Source organism: Artemia franciscana, chromosome 3 (assembly GCF_032884065.1).
Source record: "Artemia franciscana chromosome 3, ASM3288406v1, whole genome shotgun sequence".
NCBI classification, from domain to species: domain Eukaryota; kingdom Metazoa; phylum Arthropoda; class Branchiopoda; order Anostraca; family Artemiidae; genus Artemia; species Artemia franciscana.
Window position 1 is genome coordinate 53,549,668 of NC_088865.1, and position 19,628 is coordinate 53,569,295.

At 34.6% G+C, this 19,628-nt stretch overlaps 2 protein-coding genes across 2 annotated transcripts in view; one reads left to right on the plus strand and one right to left on the minus strand.

Moving 5' to 3' along the window:
* Positions 1-19,628, minus strand: part of LOC136025409 (phosphoinositide 3-kinase regulatory subunit 4-like) — a 419,187-nt gene that overhangs the window by 289,850 nt on the left and 109,709 nt on the right. The gene's annotated exons all lie outside the window — the stretch shown is intronic.
* LOC136025407 (phosphoinositide 3-kinase regulatory subunit 4-like) overlaps positions 1-19,628 on the plus strand; it is a 53,665-nt gene that overhangs the window by 10,531 nt on the left and 23,506 nt on the right. The window contains exons 2-6 of the mRNA XM_065701421.1: positions 6,009-6,189; positions 9,209-9,358; positions 10,784-10,956; positions 17,892-18,002; positions 19,288-19,414. Coding sequence (XP_065557493.1) covers positions 6,009-6,189; positions 9,209-9,358; positions 10,784-10,956; positions 17,892-18,002; positions 19,288-19,414 — 742 coding nt within the window. The remainder of the gene's footprint in view (positions 1-6,008; positions 6,190-9,208; positions 9,359-10,783; positions 10,957-17,891; positions 18,003-19,287; positions 19,415-19,628) is intronic.

A 19,628-nucleotide genomic window follows, 5' to 3' on the forward strand; every position in this document is an offset into this window, starting at 1 on the left:
TAAGGTATTCTATCTGGGAAAAAAATCTCGTAAAAAATGAATCAATGCTAGAAATAATGGTTGTATAGGTGGATGTAATTTCACTCTGGATATTAAGGGGCACGTCACTGAGTCTTTTGTGGTTGGGGAGAGAAAGAAGGCAACACTTAAAGCCTTAAAAGTGCATTTGTAGGCTCAAATTTTTAAGTACCCCTGAGAGATGCTTCAAATAAATACAGACAGGGTAGAGAATTTACCCCCTGATCTTTCTTTACTGGAAAGTGTACATATGGGCTACATGGAATATGTATGAGATTGGGTGATGCCTTCCCTATAATTCCAGGAAATAGGAACCTGGAAACTTCCGTTTTTAAACAGTAAAGCATTTTGACAAAAAAAAATTACTAAATTGTATAGAGGATAGCTATATGAAGGTGGCTGCCTTCTTTGTATTAAGAAAGAAAAAAATCATCTTAAAAACAAATGCACCTTAATGAGGTATCTGTCTTAAACATTCTTAAACGAAAGTTACACTTCATTGGAGAAATCATGGGATTCAGGGGAGGGAGTATCCCCACTCACATTAAGGGTAGCCTTAAATGTGGTATTGAGACTTTATAGAAATCGAATAAAAAGTAAGTTTTCTTATATGAAATTAAGAGTAACATTGAAACTTAGAAGAAACAGAATTGATCCTGCTAATCATTCAACTCTGTCTTTTGTTTGTTAAAGTTTGACATTTTTTCTGATTTTTAAGAACAGACGTTTTGACTCAGGAGCAGTGCAATTAAAAGCTTTGAGTGACATGGCTGGTTACCATTTACTTTTAACATTTACTTTTAACCATGCTATATTCAATTTAATTACTTTTCAGGGCAATCAGTAAACACAGCATTTGTACTTACCTGTTGACTATATTTTTTGCTCTTAAAATGATTAGTGTAAAGTACTTGTAAAATCATAGCATAAGTAGCACCAGTCCCCTCATTTAGTCATCTAGCCCTTTTCTTTGTTTTTTGTCTTATTGCTGAAGTTTGTTTTCATTTGGGAAAAAAATGTTTTGTATCAGAGGGACATCTTTAGCACTGTCCAATTATATAGCTATTAGTCTCCAATGCATTATTTTGTATTTATTGATTTTTTTGTTTCCCATCTCCCCAAGATATTTTTTGATTTAAATCATTTTTAATCATTTTTTGATTTTTTTCTTTCCCAAGCCACATCATAATATGATGTGGCTTCCATATTATATCCATATTATGGAAATGCTTGTCATAGAAACATGGGCAGGGCTATTCTATTTGAAGTGGAAGGTTTTAGTGCCCTTTCTAAAGCCCAAAAGGGATTAAAGGACTACCAGCCTCTCTTTCATGGCTTTTTCTGCTTCCTAATCCCCTTGTAACCCACCAAGATATCTGATCAGAATCTTGAGGCAGCTATACTGTTCAAAAACATTGAAAGAGGCGTCCAATGATGACAGAGCTGTTCCTAGAAGGAGGGGGATAACCAGGGTAGTTATCCTTGGGTGGTTTGACTTGTAGGGGTAAAGTATATTTTTCAATCTAGGAAAGGGGAGGCATAACATTATTGCTATACACCCCCTGAATATTGAAAAGTCTCCAAGATCAACCTTACTACAACAGCCATAGATGCCGTGGCCCTACATTATGTAAATTACTCATTGTTTGCAGATAGGTTTCAGTAGAAACAGTGGCTATGTTTGGTCTGGTTGTCTGGTTATCTAGGAGTTATTAGAGATTGTTCATTAGGCTAAGATTCTCAGAGTTTCCTAGGTGTATATCTTGGAAACAACACATGTACCTTAGTAAATAATAAAATGGTATGTGCATATGTGTTTCCAAATTCTCTTTAAGACATCTTGGCAAGGGCTTTGGGACCAAGATAAAACTATAGGTATTGTTGGGGAGAGGGGGAAAGGGGTGGTAAGAAGATTTCAAAATGTCTGATGGGTGAGGGAAGGGACTAAACAACTTTGTCTATAATTTGCCAAAGTCTTCGAATTATATTTATGTATAGTAAACTAGAAAGGTAAATCAAAAGACACTATGTGTTTCCAGGTTGTAGAAATTGTGTATCTGCAATATCTTTGGAATGGCTTGGGATTTCAAGTTGAAACTTTCAAGGAAGATTTGTGGGCAAGTGGACATTGAATTGCAACTTTAAAACAAGGATAGAGCTAAACAAAAAGATGCTATGTCTATCCACGATAATCATTACTATATGTGAAAAATATCAGGAACAGCTTGGAGGATGGAGTTGGAACTTTCAGTTAGTATTTGAGAAGGATGAGGAGGAGGGAGGAACTTCAAATTTTGTGCTAGAGGGAGGAGCTGTTTTGTCTCCAGTAAATCTAAATATTTTTATAGGCTACTATAAACCACTGTAAGATTTAGAATCTGTTCATGGTCAGGTACAATGGTAAATTAAAAGATACCAGGGGCTGCCATGTTATTGAAGTAAAATATGCTGTGTGCAATATCTTGGGAACATAATGACAAATAGAGTAGAAGCTTTTCTTGTTTTTGGTGGGTGCCTTGTGGAGCTCAAATTTTAACATGAGGGAGGGGATAGAGAAGGGATGAGCATTTTTTGTTTCAAATCTTCTGACAAGTTTTCATGTCATCAGTAGCAAAGTAAATCAGTAGACAATATTTAGTATCATGTTATCAAAAAAACATATCTGCAATATCTTAGGATTTGCTTGAAGTCTTAAGTTAGAACTTTCAAGTGGCATTGGGGATCCAAGTAAACCCTAAATTTGACTTAGCAGCATCTGCAGAGGAAGAGGGGTCAAAATTTTTATCTCCAATCCATCTAGACATTTTGGATTGTAAGCCCCATAAAAACCAATGATCTATTAAGAATTGAATAGCAAGGTAATCAAAAGACACGTATGAGTTACCAGGTGATCAAAACGGCGTATCTATAATATCCTCTGGGGAACGGCTTTGTGGATGAAGTTGGCACTTTTAGGGAGTTATGGGGGGCAAGTGAAACTCGGACTGCTTAATGGGAGGGAAGGGTTGAGAGATTTTGTTTTGTTAACCTGGTTTGAATTTTTGGCACTATAATCCCTATGTGTTGGACTTGGAGCGTTTTTTAGTGAAGTAGCAATGTATGCTGGAATAAATTAGGCCTATGTGCGGACAGGTTGTCAAAATAGCATATCTGTTTTTTTTCTCAGGAACTGCCATAGAAATCGAGTTGAAATTCTCAGGGGGTACTCTGTATCCAAATGAGCCTTGGGTTTTCACGTAAGAGAGAGGCAAACCGAAAGAAACTATATTTCAGAGAAATCAAAGTCGTGTATCTGCAACATCAAGGGAATGACTTATGGCTGTCACATTTTTTGCTTAGAGGGAGAGGATGTGGGGGCAAAGAAATATGTCTTGGATCTGCCTAAAAAAATTTGCGCTATTTGCCCCTGTATTATTTTGAATCAAGTCATGGTGAAGTAATGAAATAAATAAAAAGACAGTAAATATACTAAGGTCGTTAAAATAGTGTACCTGCAATAGCCTGGAACAACTTGATAGACCAAATTAAAACTTCCAGGGAGTGTTTGGGGAGGGCCATAAGACTTCAAGTATGATATTTAGAGAAGGCGATGAGAGTGCCGAAATTTTTTGTCTTCTAAGTATATGTTTGTCCAAAAATGCACTGACAATTTTTTCTTAATAGCTTGAAACGTATGTCTATCAGACGTTGGGGCTTGACCCTTACAGATAGAAAAACTAGAAATTTTCTTTTTCCAAAATTGACCGAAAACTTTTTATCTAATCAGCTATGAATTGTAATACTTTACTTTAAATGTTTTTATTGTTCCAGACTAAAAGATTAAATAGAAATTTATTTTTTTTAAATTAAAGTAAGGAGCAACATTAAAACTTAAAACGAACAGAAATTACTCCGTATATGAAAGGGGCTTTTCCTCCTCAACACCCCACTCTTTACGCTAAAGTTTGACTTTTTCTTAACTCTACTTTTTAAAACAGTAAGAAACTTTAGCGTAAAGAGTGGGGCGTTGAGGAGGAAAAGCCCCTTTCATATACGGAGTAATTTCTGTTCGTTTTAAGTTTTAATGTTGCTCCTTACTTTCATTTAAAAAAAAAATTGTTTTTTTTTTCTATTTAAATTCTGGACGTTTTTGAATTAATGCATGTTTTGATCTTGGCTCTCCGCACATAAATAAGTAAAAAAAAATTGTATATTAATTAATTGCAATTAACGGAAGACTTTGAGAAAAAAGGAGTGAAGGAGGAGGCCAAGTTCCCCTCCAATTTTTTGATTACTTAAAAAGGCAAGTAGAACTTTAAATTTTTTACAAACGTTTTCATTGGTAAAAATTATGCCTAACTTCGAATTAACTTACGTAACGAACTTCTATATTCGTATGTTTTTATTGTGTATATGAGAGGGTTCAACCCTTGTCGATACCTCGCTCTTTACACTAAAGCTTAAACGTCCCATTTAAGCTTTAGTGACTTTGAGCTTTAAACTTGAAGCTTTAGAACTTAAATCACACTCTGAATCACAAATGCCGTAGAATAAATAGTTGAAATTACTACAAATACTTTAGCGTAAAAAGTGAGGTATAATGAGGAGGTAAAACCCTCATATGCGTAATAATTTTTGTTCGTTTTAAGTTTTAATGCTGCTCCTTACTTTCAGTAGAAAAAAACTTTTCATATTTATTTTTTCATTGTGTTTTCAAATAATGCTAGAAAATCCCGCGCCTCCTTCATTGAAATTCTCTTCCCCAATGAAAAGTTCCTCCATGGAAATATCCTCCCACGTAACCCTACCCCTCAGGTCTCCCCCCTAAACCCAAAAAATTCCCCTGAAAACGTCTGTACACTTCCCAGTAACCATTACTATCTGTAAACACGGGTCAAAGTTTGTAACTTGTAGCCCCTCCCACGGGGACTGCGGGGGAGTAAGAACCTCTAATCACCATGAAAATGACTTTCAAAAGATTCCAGGCTAGGTCAAATGTAGATGTAACAGATAATGCAATCCATCAATGAATGAATCCTAAAAGGAACAGATAATAGGATAGACAGTCAAGTCGAAATCAAAGCAAACATCAAAAATGTGAAACAAATCACAAAAAATTGATATCTTCCAAAATAATGATTGAAGATCCATAGTTAAAGCATATCTAGGCAAAAAAAAAAACGTTTTGGAAAACGTTCTTGAAGGTTAAAAACATTAGGCCCATGACCTCTCAGTCGAAAACCATGGATTTTCGCAAAACAGTTTTCAGATTATAGGTTTTAGGGTCTTTTCTGAGAGATATTGACTTATATTACCCCCCCCCCCCCTTCCCCTGCCTTCACTCCGATTTTGACAAAAATATTTTGAAGTTGTGACCAAAAAACAAAGTATTATTAAGAATAGAAAACGCTGGTTTACAGACATGTTTTCTTGTAGCATACCCTCTCCCCTTCCGTGTATCCATTTTTGTCTTCTATAAAATTATAAAGAACACTACAGAATACCGTTTAATCTACTGACTAACGACTCTTATTGACTACAGAGGTCCTTCCATTGGCCCCATGGTAATTTGGATTAAACCCCAAGACCCAAACTTCAATACCGAGATCAATCAACTGTGCCACCAAAGGCACACAGAATACTGTGTAGGCTATATTATGTTGTAGGCATACTTTAGGCTTTATGCATAATACTGTAGGCATGCTGTTAGCTGTAGGCATAATACTGTAGTCTGTAGGCATACTGTAGTATACTGTAGGCATACTGTAGTATACTGTTGGGATATTGTAGTATAGTAATACTGTAGGCATAATACTGTAGGCGTACTGTAGGCTTTATTTCTATAGAAATTATATTTGAAATGCTGTAGAGTGGAGAACCATAAAAATCTATAAAATAGAAAACCTGAAGACTTTGTAATTGGTGCTCTAATCCCATAAAAAAGCGGCTCTGTGCACTTTTGTTAACCCGTTGTGTCTTTTTTATCACAAATGATTAATTTTTTTTTCAAGTCTTGGGAGTACTCGATTCTTCAAGGTTGCTCGCGCTAAGGCTCAAGAAGGTGATATAGTGATAAAGGTGTTTGTTGTCAATGATCCATCACTGCCTCTCAATGAACATCAATCAAATTTGGAAGTTTTACTTAGTGTCCTCACACCTCAATGGGGATGTCTACCGTTTCAGAAAGCAATGGTTTGTTCTATATGATTTTCTTTTTTTTTATTTCTGCTTGCATGCTGGTTCTCTTGCTGTTGTATTATAAATGTAGTTGGCTGTGCTGTAAAATGAATAGAGAAAGAAACCTAATAATTTTTAATGTTTTCTTTATGAAGGTTAAGAGTGGGAAAAATGTTTATTTTCTTTTTGGTTCTTTTTTTTTATTTGAGGTTTTTAGGCCTATGTCCAGGCCAAATTTCTTTTTGTTTTTATGAAAAATACATTGTGGTGATATTCAAATGAAGTATAAAATTGAAAAGTTGGGAAATGGATTTATTTGATTTGGGTCAAACTGCATTCTTCTGTCTTTTCTCTTAAAAATAAGTTAAATTTTCTTATTACAGTTTTTTTTTTATTTCTTCTTTAGTATTCTTTTTAGATATTACTTTAGTATCAGCTTTTAAAGCTGTGTCTCCTTTAACGGCCTGACTGTAAATGCAAAGCTTGCCATGTTACAAGAGCTGAAATCACTTAAAAAAGTCCCGTAGATTTTTTTTTGAATTTAATAAATCATTAGAAGTGTAAATTTCAAATTATGAAAGTTATTTTTTAAACGGGGAAGGGCTGGGGTACTCTCACTGCTTGTTTAAAAAGTACTACATAAAAGCAATGAATGTTGTTTTGTATTATCGTATAGTTTAAATCGTCCGATATCAAGTCTCTCATTGAGGATACTCACACACTTTTAAGATAGAATTTATTTCTAAAACCATTCTCATCAGTAGAAAATAGCTAGCAGTGTTCTACAGAAAACACAGATAATAATGAAAAGTCAAAACTAAAACATAAAAAAACGGAAGTAGTAAAAGGCAAAAGAGCAGAGGCGTAGTTATGGTTTTCGCCTTACATGGGTGATTTCAGTTTCTTTTCTCCTCCCTCGAGCTGATATATAAAAAAATGCTTTTAAACCAAAACATATTACGCCAACCCAGGAAAGTAAACATTTCATCAGTAGGTTTTTGGTTGATCTCCAAAACAGAAAGTAAAAAAAAAATTTTTCCTATTCAAAGCATGGTAAATTATCCATGAGCCTTTTTTTGAACCAATATTTCGGAGACAAAAATGCTTGGGCATCTCATCCCCTACCCCAAGCAAAAAATTTAAATAACCGTTGCACTCCCCACCCCCAACACTCCTTGAAAGTAATATGTAAAATGTAAAATTGAAAATAAAATAAAACTTTAATACAAAACTGGAGATAAAGAAGGGAGCAGGATCAAATACTGAGAAGCTTGGTAACATATATTACCAATCTTTTTGGACATATTTCTTTGCTGGTAGAATGGGGAATAAATAGGGAGTTCGGAATAAGCTATTCGAGGATTTAAGTTTAACAGAGTTATTGGACTTAGGGAAAACATCTCAGTTTCTGCAACTGATAAACCCTTAACCAGGATTTGCAGGGAAGGTGATAACAAAATAGAATGATGTAAGTAAGGAGCGACACAGCTCAATAGTAAACGAAACTCTAAAAAACGGAATTGTAATACCAAAACAGATATTAAAAGAATTGACTTATTGTACTGATTCTAAATATAGAAGTTTCATATTGCACATTAATGGCTACGAGCCTGAGAAGATTTTGGCGGATTTCTGATAAAGGGAGGGAACATTACCTAATAGTCAAAGAATCTTAATGGAAATTACCTCATGAGATTCAGCGTACCATAGAACCCTTCTGCGGAGGTTTTGAATCTTATATGCAAAAATACGGAATTTCGTATTTTTTTTTTTGCCAGAAAAAAGATCTCGGATGCGTGTTTTTTTCAGGGGTCATCGTTTCAACCAAGCAGTCGTAGAATATCGGTAAAGGACTCATTCGAACCAAAATTAAATCTAGTGCCCTTTTTAAGTAACCAAACAGATCGGAGGGTAACTAGGCCCCCTCCCACGCCCTTTTTTCAAAAATTGTCCGATCAAAATTCCGAGATAGCCATTTTGTTGAGCATAATTGAACGCTCCAATGTCTATGTCTTTGAAAATTATCTGACCCCCAGATTTCCTGTGGAAGGGGTTTTCAGTAATAAAATTTGCAGATTGCTTACGCATAGTATTTGTTATAATTTTTCTCCAAATTGTTGGTGGGGACCCCCCAACAAAATGACGCCCCTGGAATTATGTATTTATTTTTTGATTTGGGGGATGAATTTTCTTCTGGGGGAATTTCCATGGAGAGAATTTTCTACTAGGAGAGAAGTTTCCAGAGGTGAACTTTTCAGGAGATATATTATACTGGGGAATTTGCCAGGATTCCTATACGAAATTGTTTTTATGTTCTTGCTTTTTCTTTTCCGACTCGGCGATGCTTTTCCGGAGTAAATTTTTACTGGTATTGAATTGTCTAGAGGAAATTTCTGTGGGAAAGGGGATTTTTCATGGAAATGGAGCCAGATTTCCTGCTATTATTTGAAAAACAGTCAGAAATTAAATAAATTGAGCAAGTTTTTTGAATTAAAAATAAGAATCAACATTAAAACTAAAAACGAGCAGAAATTATTATACGCTAAAGTTTGAATTTTTCCTCAGTTCTTTCAAGGAGGACTCCTGAAACACAAGGGTGGCTTAACTATGATAACGAGAAGCTCTTTTAAAAGTACTCAAAAACCATAACGTGATAAGTGAAGCTTTCTAGGTGGGAGCACCTCCCCCTTATATACGTAATAATTTCTATTCGTTTTAACTTTTAATAGACAATTGTTATAGACGATAGACAATTTATTATTAATCAGGTTTAATTTTGAGAACTTAAAAAAATCTTCAGCATTTTGCTCTGTTATTTGGAAGTGTTTATAGGGAAATTTGTTAGAAAATATGGCAAAACGTACGAGAATCGAAATAATAAAGCCAAAAAATGTTCTTTATGAGTTACAAAGCTCTCCTAAATAAACTGTCTATCACCTCCCTCTCGCCAGGGACTTTTAAGTGTGTGAATCTATGTTATAGGAAAATGTGGAATTTATCTAGACTGTAATTTTTTCTTCTTACCTTTTTTCAGTTAACTGACAAAGCGGTTTTGTTATTTCGACAGTATGTACACACCAGTGCTTATGACAGAATTAGTACCAGACCTTTTCTGATGGATCTAGAGAAGAAATGGATTTTTTTTCAAGTGCTGAAGGCTCTTTCATTTGCTCATACAAACAGAGTAAGTTCAATATGAATATAAATCTAATTATTGCCTTATTCTGACCCTCACCTTGTTTTTTACTCGCTACCAAATGGTAGTGAGAACCTTTTAAGTGTATTAGTTAATATTTTACTTCGGGCAATAGAATAATACAATCAGATGGAAGGCTAACATTGTTGTTTAGGATGGGATCCCATGGGTAATTAAGAAAAAGTTGTCTACTTTTAACAAGGAAATGATTTTTAGAAAGTTTGTCGATTGAGATTATGGTAGATACAAACAAAAACTGTTTGTTCTGTATTACACCGGCCACCCTCTGCGTCAGTCCTGGAATTTTCGGATATATATGAACAGTTTTTAGGTAAGGTTGATGAAATTGTAGATCTGGTCGTGATTATGAGGGATTGTATTTTCGATATGCTGTCTTGTGATAATATAAATTAAGAGCTGCGTAATCAATCCACTCAAGAAAAGTCGCGTGATTTCCTCTGTTTAAATTATGTGAAATCGTATCATATGTCACTATATTGCAGTGTCTGACCTGTGCTTAAATTATCGCCCTGAAAATGCCAAGAGAAATTTTAGTAAAGTAAAAATTTTTAATTTAAATACAAGCTGTCAGGAATGGATTGGAATTATATTCTGGAATCAAAGTGCCCGAAGAGGCTACAGTGATGTTCCTGGAAAAATTTCAAAATGCTTATAACGAAGTACGTCCATTTGTGTCTTGTAAGTGTAAAAAATATGAAACGCCTATTAAGCCATGGATTTCGCCAGTTATTTTGAGATCAATACAGGTAGCACAAATTTATATTTAAAAATATTTTTCAGAAACAAATCAGGATAATAAATCAAATTTCATTAATTATAAAAACACACTATCAAAGTTGATTCTTAATTCAAAAAAGCTATATTTTGAGGCTCAGGTTTTGCAATCACATGGTAGCCAAAAGAGGCATGGAGGTTAAATAATTCGTTAGTCAGGAATCATAAGAAGTCTTCACAACTGAGTGAAATGATTGGCAAAGATGGGCTTATGGTATATGATGAAAATGAATTTGCCGATGTCTTCAATCATTATTTTGTTAGGTGAAAAACTGCCAATTTGTTAGTATAGGTGAAACAACTGTAATTACTCATATAATAAATTTAATAATTCAGACTGTTCGTTTTAAGTTTTAATGTCGCTCCTTACTTTCATTTCAAAAAACTTGTTTTTTTTTATTTAATTCTATAAAAATCTATAGTTTGAGTTGCTATCTGTATGTTGGAAAAACTTTTTCAGAAATTTTTAATCCTGAAACAAACAATATAATTTGTAATTTAATTTAATAGCTTCTGAATTTGACCTGAAAAACAAAACTTAATTACAGGATTGTCATCATAATACTAAATTAGAAAATCTTTTCATTTAATTTAATTTCTGTAGTTTATTCATTTCAGGTTTGTCATGGAGACATCAAATTAGAAAATATAATGCTAACGAGCTTCTCCTGGGTGCTTCTCACTGATTTTGCTTCCTATAAACCTGCCTATATTCCTGAAGATAATCCAACGGACTTTACGTATTTCTTTGATACTTCAAGAAGACGAGTATGCTATATTGCACCTGAAAGGTATGCAAGTCTCGTTTCATCTGGTAACATAAATTCTAGTGATAAATAGTATTCAAAAGAATAAGGTAGAACATTTGTATATGCAGATATGTATTTAAAAGCTTTGCAGAAAGGGCAAATGCCTATTCCTATACTTTAGCAGTTCAAATAATGCACAGAGACAAAAGCCACCTCAAGCTAACTCATCTGACGAAAAGAAAATAAATAAGAAAATAGTCGTTTGTCACAACAAGTCCTATGTCGACTCCTCCGATAAAGCTCCGATTATATTTTTAATTTTTCCTTAAGATCACTTCCCGGCCCCTTCGAGGACGACTTACTCTTTGTTTGTATCCCGATGGATTGCCGAAAAAGAGCAATTTTTGGCAATCCGTCATCCTTCAACAGTAGAATGTGTACTAGCTATGTCAACCTTTCATTGTAGCCCTAGACAAGGGGATAGAGCCCAATTTTCAAAAAGCTTGTTGTTGGACCTGCGGTCAGTTAAACAAGTACCTAAAACTATCCGTAGACGATTTCTCTTCAACATTAACCAAATAGTCTCTATCGTTCAAAGTGCCTTTTTTCAGAATCATGCCGGAGCGCTGTTGCTGCTGTGGTAACCTATATTTTAATCTTGCCTCATGTAATTGTCTTCCTATTGTCCAAACATTTCATACTGGGCCTTGGCTATTCACCTTTTACAGCTTCAGTGCTCTTACCATCTGTACTAATGATACTACCCAAGGAAGAATCGCCTGAGAAGTCAAAAGAATGTCTACTAAAGGCGATGCTTGATGCTGTTAGCAATAAATCATCATCATGAGTAGTAGTGGACCTGACGTTTACAAGAAACTTTCGACTATGAACTGAGAAACTAAGACAAAGGAAATCAGCTACAAGCTTGCAACCGGCATGTTTTGAATAAAGTATATCATAAAGCCTAAATTTTTTCGATGATTTTATTGCACATCTAGTCAAAAGACTGCATCACTCTTCCTACAAACGACCTAGGATGTGACGACTTCGAGTCTATTTAAAAACAAGAATCCAAGCCGCAACAAAAATCCGTGATACTTATTCCAGCCTCATAGTTAACCCTCACAGAAGTAGGAGTAAAACTAATTGAAAAGTGGAAAGTCCTACGGACCTATTTTTCTGATTTTGTCTCTAGGAGAAAGTTATTGTTAGCAAATAGCTCCAACATAAGAAACGCTTTTGCCGGACAAACTGGAACTGTTTGTCGCCAAGTTGCACTTTGTTGTCTTTATCGCTATCCCATATGAGTATTTTGGTACTTTTTTCAGAAGGATGGACGTCTAGTTTAAACTTTAGTTTAAAGCTATGAAACGTTTCTATCCTTGTTTTCTCTCGTGTGTTGAAAATGGAGTATTTTCAAGAGAAAGCGATTGACCCAGTAGTGCTAGACCAAGCTGAGTATGTATCTCTCCTCTTGAAAGCAAGTTGTAATGAAAACCCGCGATTAGCTCTAGTAGATCTGAACAAAAAGGCTGAGGCTGAGTTCTTGTTGGGTATTCGCAAATGTTTTGTCACCACTTCCATAGATCTGATAGCGAGGATTCCATCTTTAGTAGAAAAGTTGTGCTGTTACGCATGAAATTCCTTGTTGCTTCTTTGAAAAAAGTATGACTATTGCAGGGTTACTAGATTTTGTAGACCATTAAGTGTTGGTTTTTTAAGGTTACAAGGTGGCTGGAAATTTATCGATTTGAAAAAGGAGCTAAATAAGTACACTGGCAATGTGTTGACAGGTACTGGATACATATCCTTGCATGTGACAAGGATAGGAGGAGTCCTAACTTGACCGATGGCGTACGTGCTGCTCTCATCGATTTATATTTAACTTCTTATGTAGAATGCAGTTTCCTGGAATCGAAACATACTCTTAACCAGCTTCGGACGTTTATGTTGGAGGGTACTTTCAATGCCAAATTGACCGTTAAACCTGCATTGAAGTTTTAGTGTCGGAAATTCGAACTGTAACCAATTTTCTCTGAGGTCATTGCTATCCAAGGGCTGCCCTATTGGCACATGGAAAAAATCTTGAAAGCTCAACTGCCAAGAAAGCCGAAGAGTCATAAAAAGAGAGAAAGTAGCGAGAAGAAAAAAGCGTCGAACACTGAAAGAGAAATGAAAAGCAGAAAGAAGTCACAGCTGGATTAGAAAATGAAATGGATAGAAGGAAATAAAAGCTATGTATGTAAGAAACGTTTTCAGGCTATCGTCTGGAAGAATCAATTAAAAGACTAGATAACGCTCCGGGGTTAAAGGATTTAGTTGGGGTTCAGGTAGCAAAGACTGTGTTAAATGCTCTAAACGTTCAATGTGAAAAGAACAAAGATTTAATGATAGACTTAGGAAGGTCAAACCCACTGTTAAAAAAAGAGAACAGGAGCTTGTCAAGAATGTGCTGAAAAGCTACTGAAAACAGAAACTTGAGTATTCCGCATTTCTACTTTGCCTTTCCCTGTGAAAAGTTCTCTTTATTTGTACGGAAAAAAATGTGGAATGATTTTTAGAAAAAAATATTACCACGTTTATCATACCTATTAGCTTTTATGCTTCTATACAAAATACGTGAACAGTGCTTGGCCCCCTGTGGAATATTTTTGCAGTGGTTTTGTGTAGATGTGGTAGTGGTTTTGCTTGGTTGAAGGTATTTGTGAATTCCTAGCAATCTTGTTCCTTTAACAATATACCTGATGTCTTGCAGTATATTTTCAAAGAAAGAGAATCCGCGCCTCTTTCTATCGAGGATCAGAGATAGAAACTTTGCTAATTGTTCGGATGATTGTTAGTCTAGGATAAGCTTCACAACTCATTACTTGAATGGAAATGTTCGTTATCGAGTATTACTCCTAGTTATTTAGATACAAAGAAAGTTGCTCACTGATCTGGTACCTTTTTGTAACCCAAAAGTTCCTGGGATCAGAATCAGGAAATCTCTCCGACTTTGAAATGATTCTATTGTCAAATTGAAGAAAATTCTATTGTCAAAGAACAGAAATTACTCGGAGTAATTTCTGTTCGTTTTAAGTTTTAATATCACTTCTTACTTTCATTTAAAAAAAAACTCGTTTTTTTTATTTATTTTCTGAACGTTTTTAGTTATGTTTTGATTTTGGCTCTCCGGGCATGAATAATTAAAACGAAATTGGCATATTAATTTATTCTTAGGGCTAAATGGCTTTCTCATAGTTTTGATCGGACTATTTTGAGAAAAAAAAGAGTGGGGGAGTAGGCATTGTTACCGTCCAATTTTTTGGCGATTTAAAAAAGCAACTAGAACTTTTAATTTTTACGAACGTTTTTATTAGTAAAAATATACATAACTTACGAATTAGCTTACGTAACGCACTTCTATATTCGTATGTTTTTATTACGTATATGAGGGGGTTCGCCACCTCGTCAATACCTCGCTCTTTACACTAAAGCTTAAATTTGTGTCCCAATTCCTTAAGAATGACCCTTGAATCACAAAGGCCGTAGAATAAATACTTGAAAGTAATAAAGTTACTTTAGCATAAAGAGCAAGGTATTAGGAGGATGTGAATTCCTCATGTGCGCAATAATTTCTGTTCGATTTAAGTTTTAATGCTGCTCCTTACTTTCAGTTGAAAAAACTTTTCGTCTTTATTTTTTCATTGTTCTTTCAAAAAATGCTAAGAAATACTGCACCCCTTCATGGAAATTTTCTTCCCCCATGACAAATTCTTCCATGAAAAGATCCCCCTCCCCCAACAAAAAATCCCCCTGAAAGCGTCTGTACACTTCCCAATAATCATTACTAAGTGTAAACACCGGTCAAAGTTAGTAACTTGCGGCCCCTCCCATGGGGACTGTGGAGGTGCAAGTCCTCCCCAAAGACATAGTTATTAGGTTTTTTCGACTATGCTGAATACAAAGGCTCTCTCAGAATTTTGATCCGGTGACTTTGGGAAAAAACTGAGCGTGGGAGGGGGCCTAGGTGCCCTCCAATTTTTTGTTCACTTAAAAAGGACACTAAAACTTTTTATTTCCGTTATAATGAGCCCTCACATGACATTCTAGGGCCAATGGGTTGATATGAGCACCCCTGGTAAAAAAACAACAAAAAAAAAAAACAAATAAACACGCATCCGTGATCTGTCTTGTGGCAGAAAATGCAAAATTCCACATTTTTGTGGATAGATGCTTGAAACTTCTGCTGTAGAGTTTTCTGATACGCTGAATCTGATGGTGTGATTTTTGTTAAAATTCTATGACTTTTAAGGGATGTTTCCCCCTATTTTCTAAAATATGGCACATTTTCTCAGGCTCGTAACTTTTGATGGGTAAGTCTAAACTTAACGGAACTTATATATTTAAAATCAGAATCAAAATGTGATTGTTTTGATGTAACTATTGTTATAAAAATTCGGTTTTTTAGAGTTTCGGTTACTACTGAGCCGGGTCGCTCCTTGCTACAGTTCGTTCCCACGAACTGTCTGATATACAGTACAGTATATACAGTACAGTCAAATATCGAGGAGGCAACACTGCCACTAAAAGCCAGGTCGTATCAAAGAGGGGGGGCTGGGTTTGATCACCCCCCCCCCTCCCCAATTTTTCCGTCTCGAAAATGTAACAAAAACGCATATAGATATTTTTGATGCATTTCTTAAGTTTTTTTTTACAATTGTTGTAAAAAAGTTTGGTTTTGTAAGTTAAAAAAAGTTGCTCTTGATGGTTTTCAATTGTCATATCCCTATTAATCCCTGTTAATTAAATTGATAAAAATGTATTAATCCCTATTGATTAAATTCTCCGAGAGTCTTTGATTAAATGTAAGGTATTTTTTTTATAATATCAATAGTCAATAGTTTATATGGATGAGGACTATTGATTATCATGATGTTTTTTTTTTGTAGAACATATTTTCTTTTGGTTTTTTTCTTTGTTAGTTTTTTTTTTACTGCAATTGTTTCTTTATTTCAAGCGAATTGCAGACCCAGCGTCCATCTAAGCCCCTCTTTTTTCATGATAAAACTTATGTGTAAGCGATTGGTAATTTGCAGTATTTTCGACACTTTCTTTAGGGTCTGTGGGGTCATTTTATCCCCGGAGGCAAATTTATATTTATTGGATCTTTTGATTATTTTAAACAAAATAGTTATCTTATTTTTTGATCAGATGTCTCGGGAGAATACACAGGGAAGGGGCTGAAGTAATGAAAGGGTGCACGAGGAAAATCGACAACCGTCCACTAACTTTCAAATCATAAGAAAAGCAATAGAACTTTCAATTTCCAATGGAACGATTCCACTCTGTAGTTTATACTCGTACATACGAAGTTTCCTACCATAAAAAGTGGCAGGAAAAGATAAAGCTAAAAAATTATACATTGAAGGCACCTACGAAGGACTAAAGTGCGCTGCCTCTTGATTGTTTCTAAAATATTTGCTTTTCTGTGGTTGTAATTATTCAGGCGTTCGAAACGAAACACTTAGATTTTTCGTAGATTATAATTTCAATTGGAAGAATTATCGTGAAGTTATATTGCCTATGGTTGTAAGAGGCCTGAGTTTACTTATACAACTTTTTAATTTGCCCCCTGTATCTGTGTTAAAAATCGTTTATAGTTCGATCATTCAATTTCGTACTGTTTCAATGCTGCCATTGGGAAGTAATTTTTTGACTAATTACAAAAGATTTCGGATAATTTAAAATTAGCGGTTCAAATCCTGGGGAAGTTTGATGATTTTTCGTGATGTATCTACTTCAAATTGCCATTTTTGGTATTTTAAATATTGATCAGTTTTAAATTTCAAATATTGGTCAATTTTAAATTTGGTATTTTAAATATTGGTCAATTTTAAATTTGATATTTTAAATATTGGTCAGTTTCAAATTTTTAAATATTGGTCAGTTTTAAATTTGGGATTTTAAATATTGGTCAATTTAAATATTGGTCAATTTTAAATTTGGTATATTAAATATTGGTCAATTTTAAATTCCAAATATGGGTTAATTTTAGATTGGGTATTTTAAATATTGATCAATTTAAAATTTTAAATATTGGTCAATTTTAAATTTGGTATTTTAAATATTAGTCAATTACGTGCTCACCAAGTGTCAACATGAGTATACCAGTTTCTGAGCAATACTGCACCAGCTCGTTTTGTTGATACATTTACCCCTAATTCTGGTTTTCATTCGTGTTGGACTAGGGAAGTGGACAAGCTAGTGTTTGAGAAAGATAAATAAACGGAGTTCTTTCCATATTTTTGCAACATGTGCATCTGGAATAGCCTACCTTGGGCCATGAGGGGCTCTGGAGTGGTTTCTTCATTTACAACAAAACAAAGAATTACTTCTTTAGTCATGAACTGGGCTGAGCGCAGAGTGTTTAGTATAATAATATTTACATTTAATATTTACAATAATATTTAATATTTATAATAATTATCATTACAATAAACTATAATTAATAATGAAGAATAATTAATAAGCAAAATTAGAAATAGCAACATTGGGTCAATAACATTGTCAAAATTTAATACGGGGTGTGATATGAAAATGAGAGGAACAGGAGGTTCAATTTCTTTATTCTTCTGAATTTCCCTCCTTGTTTGTTTCTTTTGCTATGTGTGCATTGCAGTTTTAAGTAGTGTGTTATTCCGCGCAAAATGTCATTGACCTTCTAGCAATGGTTTGTTCTTTGACTAATTTGTTTTACTCTAGTAAATAATGAATGTAAATGGTTTTACCGTAATTTTTACCTTCAACATAAATTTTTTTCAACTTTTTTAAGTGGGGATGAAGTAGCCTTTGTATCTATATTTCTGTAAACTTTATTGCTAAGTCATTGACTTTAACTTCAGATAGAGGGCTGTACTGAAGAGGGATACCGAAATAGAGGTCTACTGAAATCACTCTTAAATATATATAGGTTAAAATTATGGTTTTGGTTTTAGGTTCAGGAGTGAAGGTGGAGATCGGCAGATATCTCGGCTTAATTCACAGTCTGTCCTAGATCAAGGATTAAAAGGAGAATTGAATCCAGCAATGGACATATTTTCTGCTGGGTAAGTTTTTTATGTTTGGTTGATTTCTCTTGTTTTTTCATTTTGAATGTAATTTTTGCCCACGAGTAACTAACTGTAACGAGCGACTTGTGCTAACAGAAAACAAAACTCGGAATAAAAACGTTTTGATAACAAAATATACATCAAAAGAATTGGCGTTTTTATAGTTATTTTAGGTATATAAAACAATAACTTTAAAATTACCTACCCAAAGTTATGAGTCTGAGAAAATCAATCTGTTTTTCGGAAAATGGAAAATACCTCTGAAAACGGCGAATGATCTTGATGAAAACTAAACCAGCAACTTCAGCATATCTCCAAGAACGGTGTTCTTAAAGGCTTCAAGCTCCGATCCACAAGAATGGAGAATTTTGCGTATTTTCCCCCCGAGAAGAATGATTATAGAAGCGTGTTAATTTTATTTTTTCCTATGGCTAATCTTATCGAACCAATGGTCCTTGGAAATCGGGAAATGGCTCATTCGGACGGAAATCAGAAGCTATAGTACCCTGTTTAAGTAGTCAAAAAGACTTTACCATAGCAATGTCGTGTTTCCTGCCATTTTATAGCACAAAACAACAATTTGTCCTCAGAATAGGGTTAAATGTCTTCTATATAGATAAAAACGAATGTAGGTATGTCTGTCTCTCCTGTATGCATTGCTACACTGTTTATCACATGACTAAGAAACTTGAAGACGTCGTTTAACACCCTCCTGTTACAAGATGAAAAAAAACTCAAGTAGAAGAAAAAACGAGGATATTTTTCGCCAGTGAAAAAACAGAAATGCAATCCAAATATTTCGGCCGAAACCTTTGCCTAGCCGTCCTCAGTGCAAAGATAGAAAAAAAACAAAACAACCCCTAATCCGAAAACAGACTGTTTTCGTGTAACGGTGAAAGAGTAACTGATTTAAAAATTCGATAATGAATGGCAAATCAAGATACTAAATCTGATTTCATTTTTTAAAATGTCTTTTTAAAAGCCAATCTCTTACCAGGTCTGACATAATCCGACATGTTTGGGTTGCGAAATGTTATGATGTAAAAGTAAAATTTGTATTAATAAGTTCATTATAAATGGGGCTTAAATAAATTAAAAGAAGGTTGTGACTCTTTTTACATTGAGTCTTTTAAAAAGACTCTTTTACAAAGATAGTGTTGTGAAATCGGAGGGCCACCCTCTCACCTTTGTGCTTTAGAATTGAAAAGTCAATCTATTTGTGTTTGATTTCCTCTTTGCCGTGTTTTACATATGTACTTTTACATATTTTACATATTAACAGGTGTGCTCTCACTGAATTATGGACTGAAGGTGTGCCACCTTTCACGTTGGCATCTCTTCTTGCATTCCGTTCTGGTGGTCCTGGTCCGGAGCATGTGCTTGAGAAAATTGAAGACCTGGAAATAAGGGCAAGAAACTGTCTTTAATCGTATAATTTTTCTCTTTCACACAAATTCTTTCCCTCTCTCCTTTGTTTATCTCTTTTCTTAATTCTCTACTCTTCTTGATTCTTTTATTCCCATGTGTGTAAAGGTTTGAACCCACTTACTTTCCGTTCTGGTGGTTCTGTTCCGGTGCATGCGCTTGAGAAAGTTTAAGACCTGGAAATAAGGGTAAGAAACT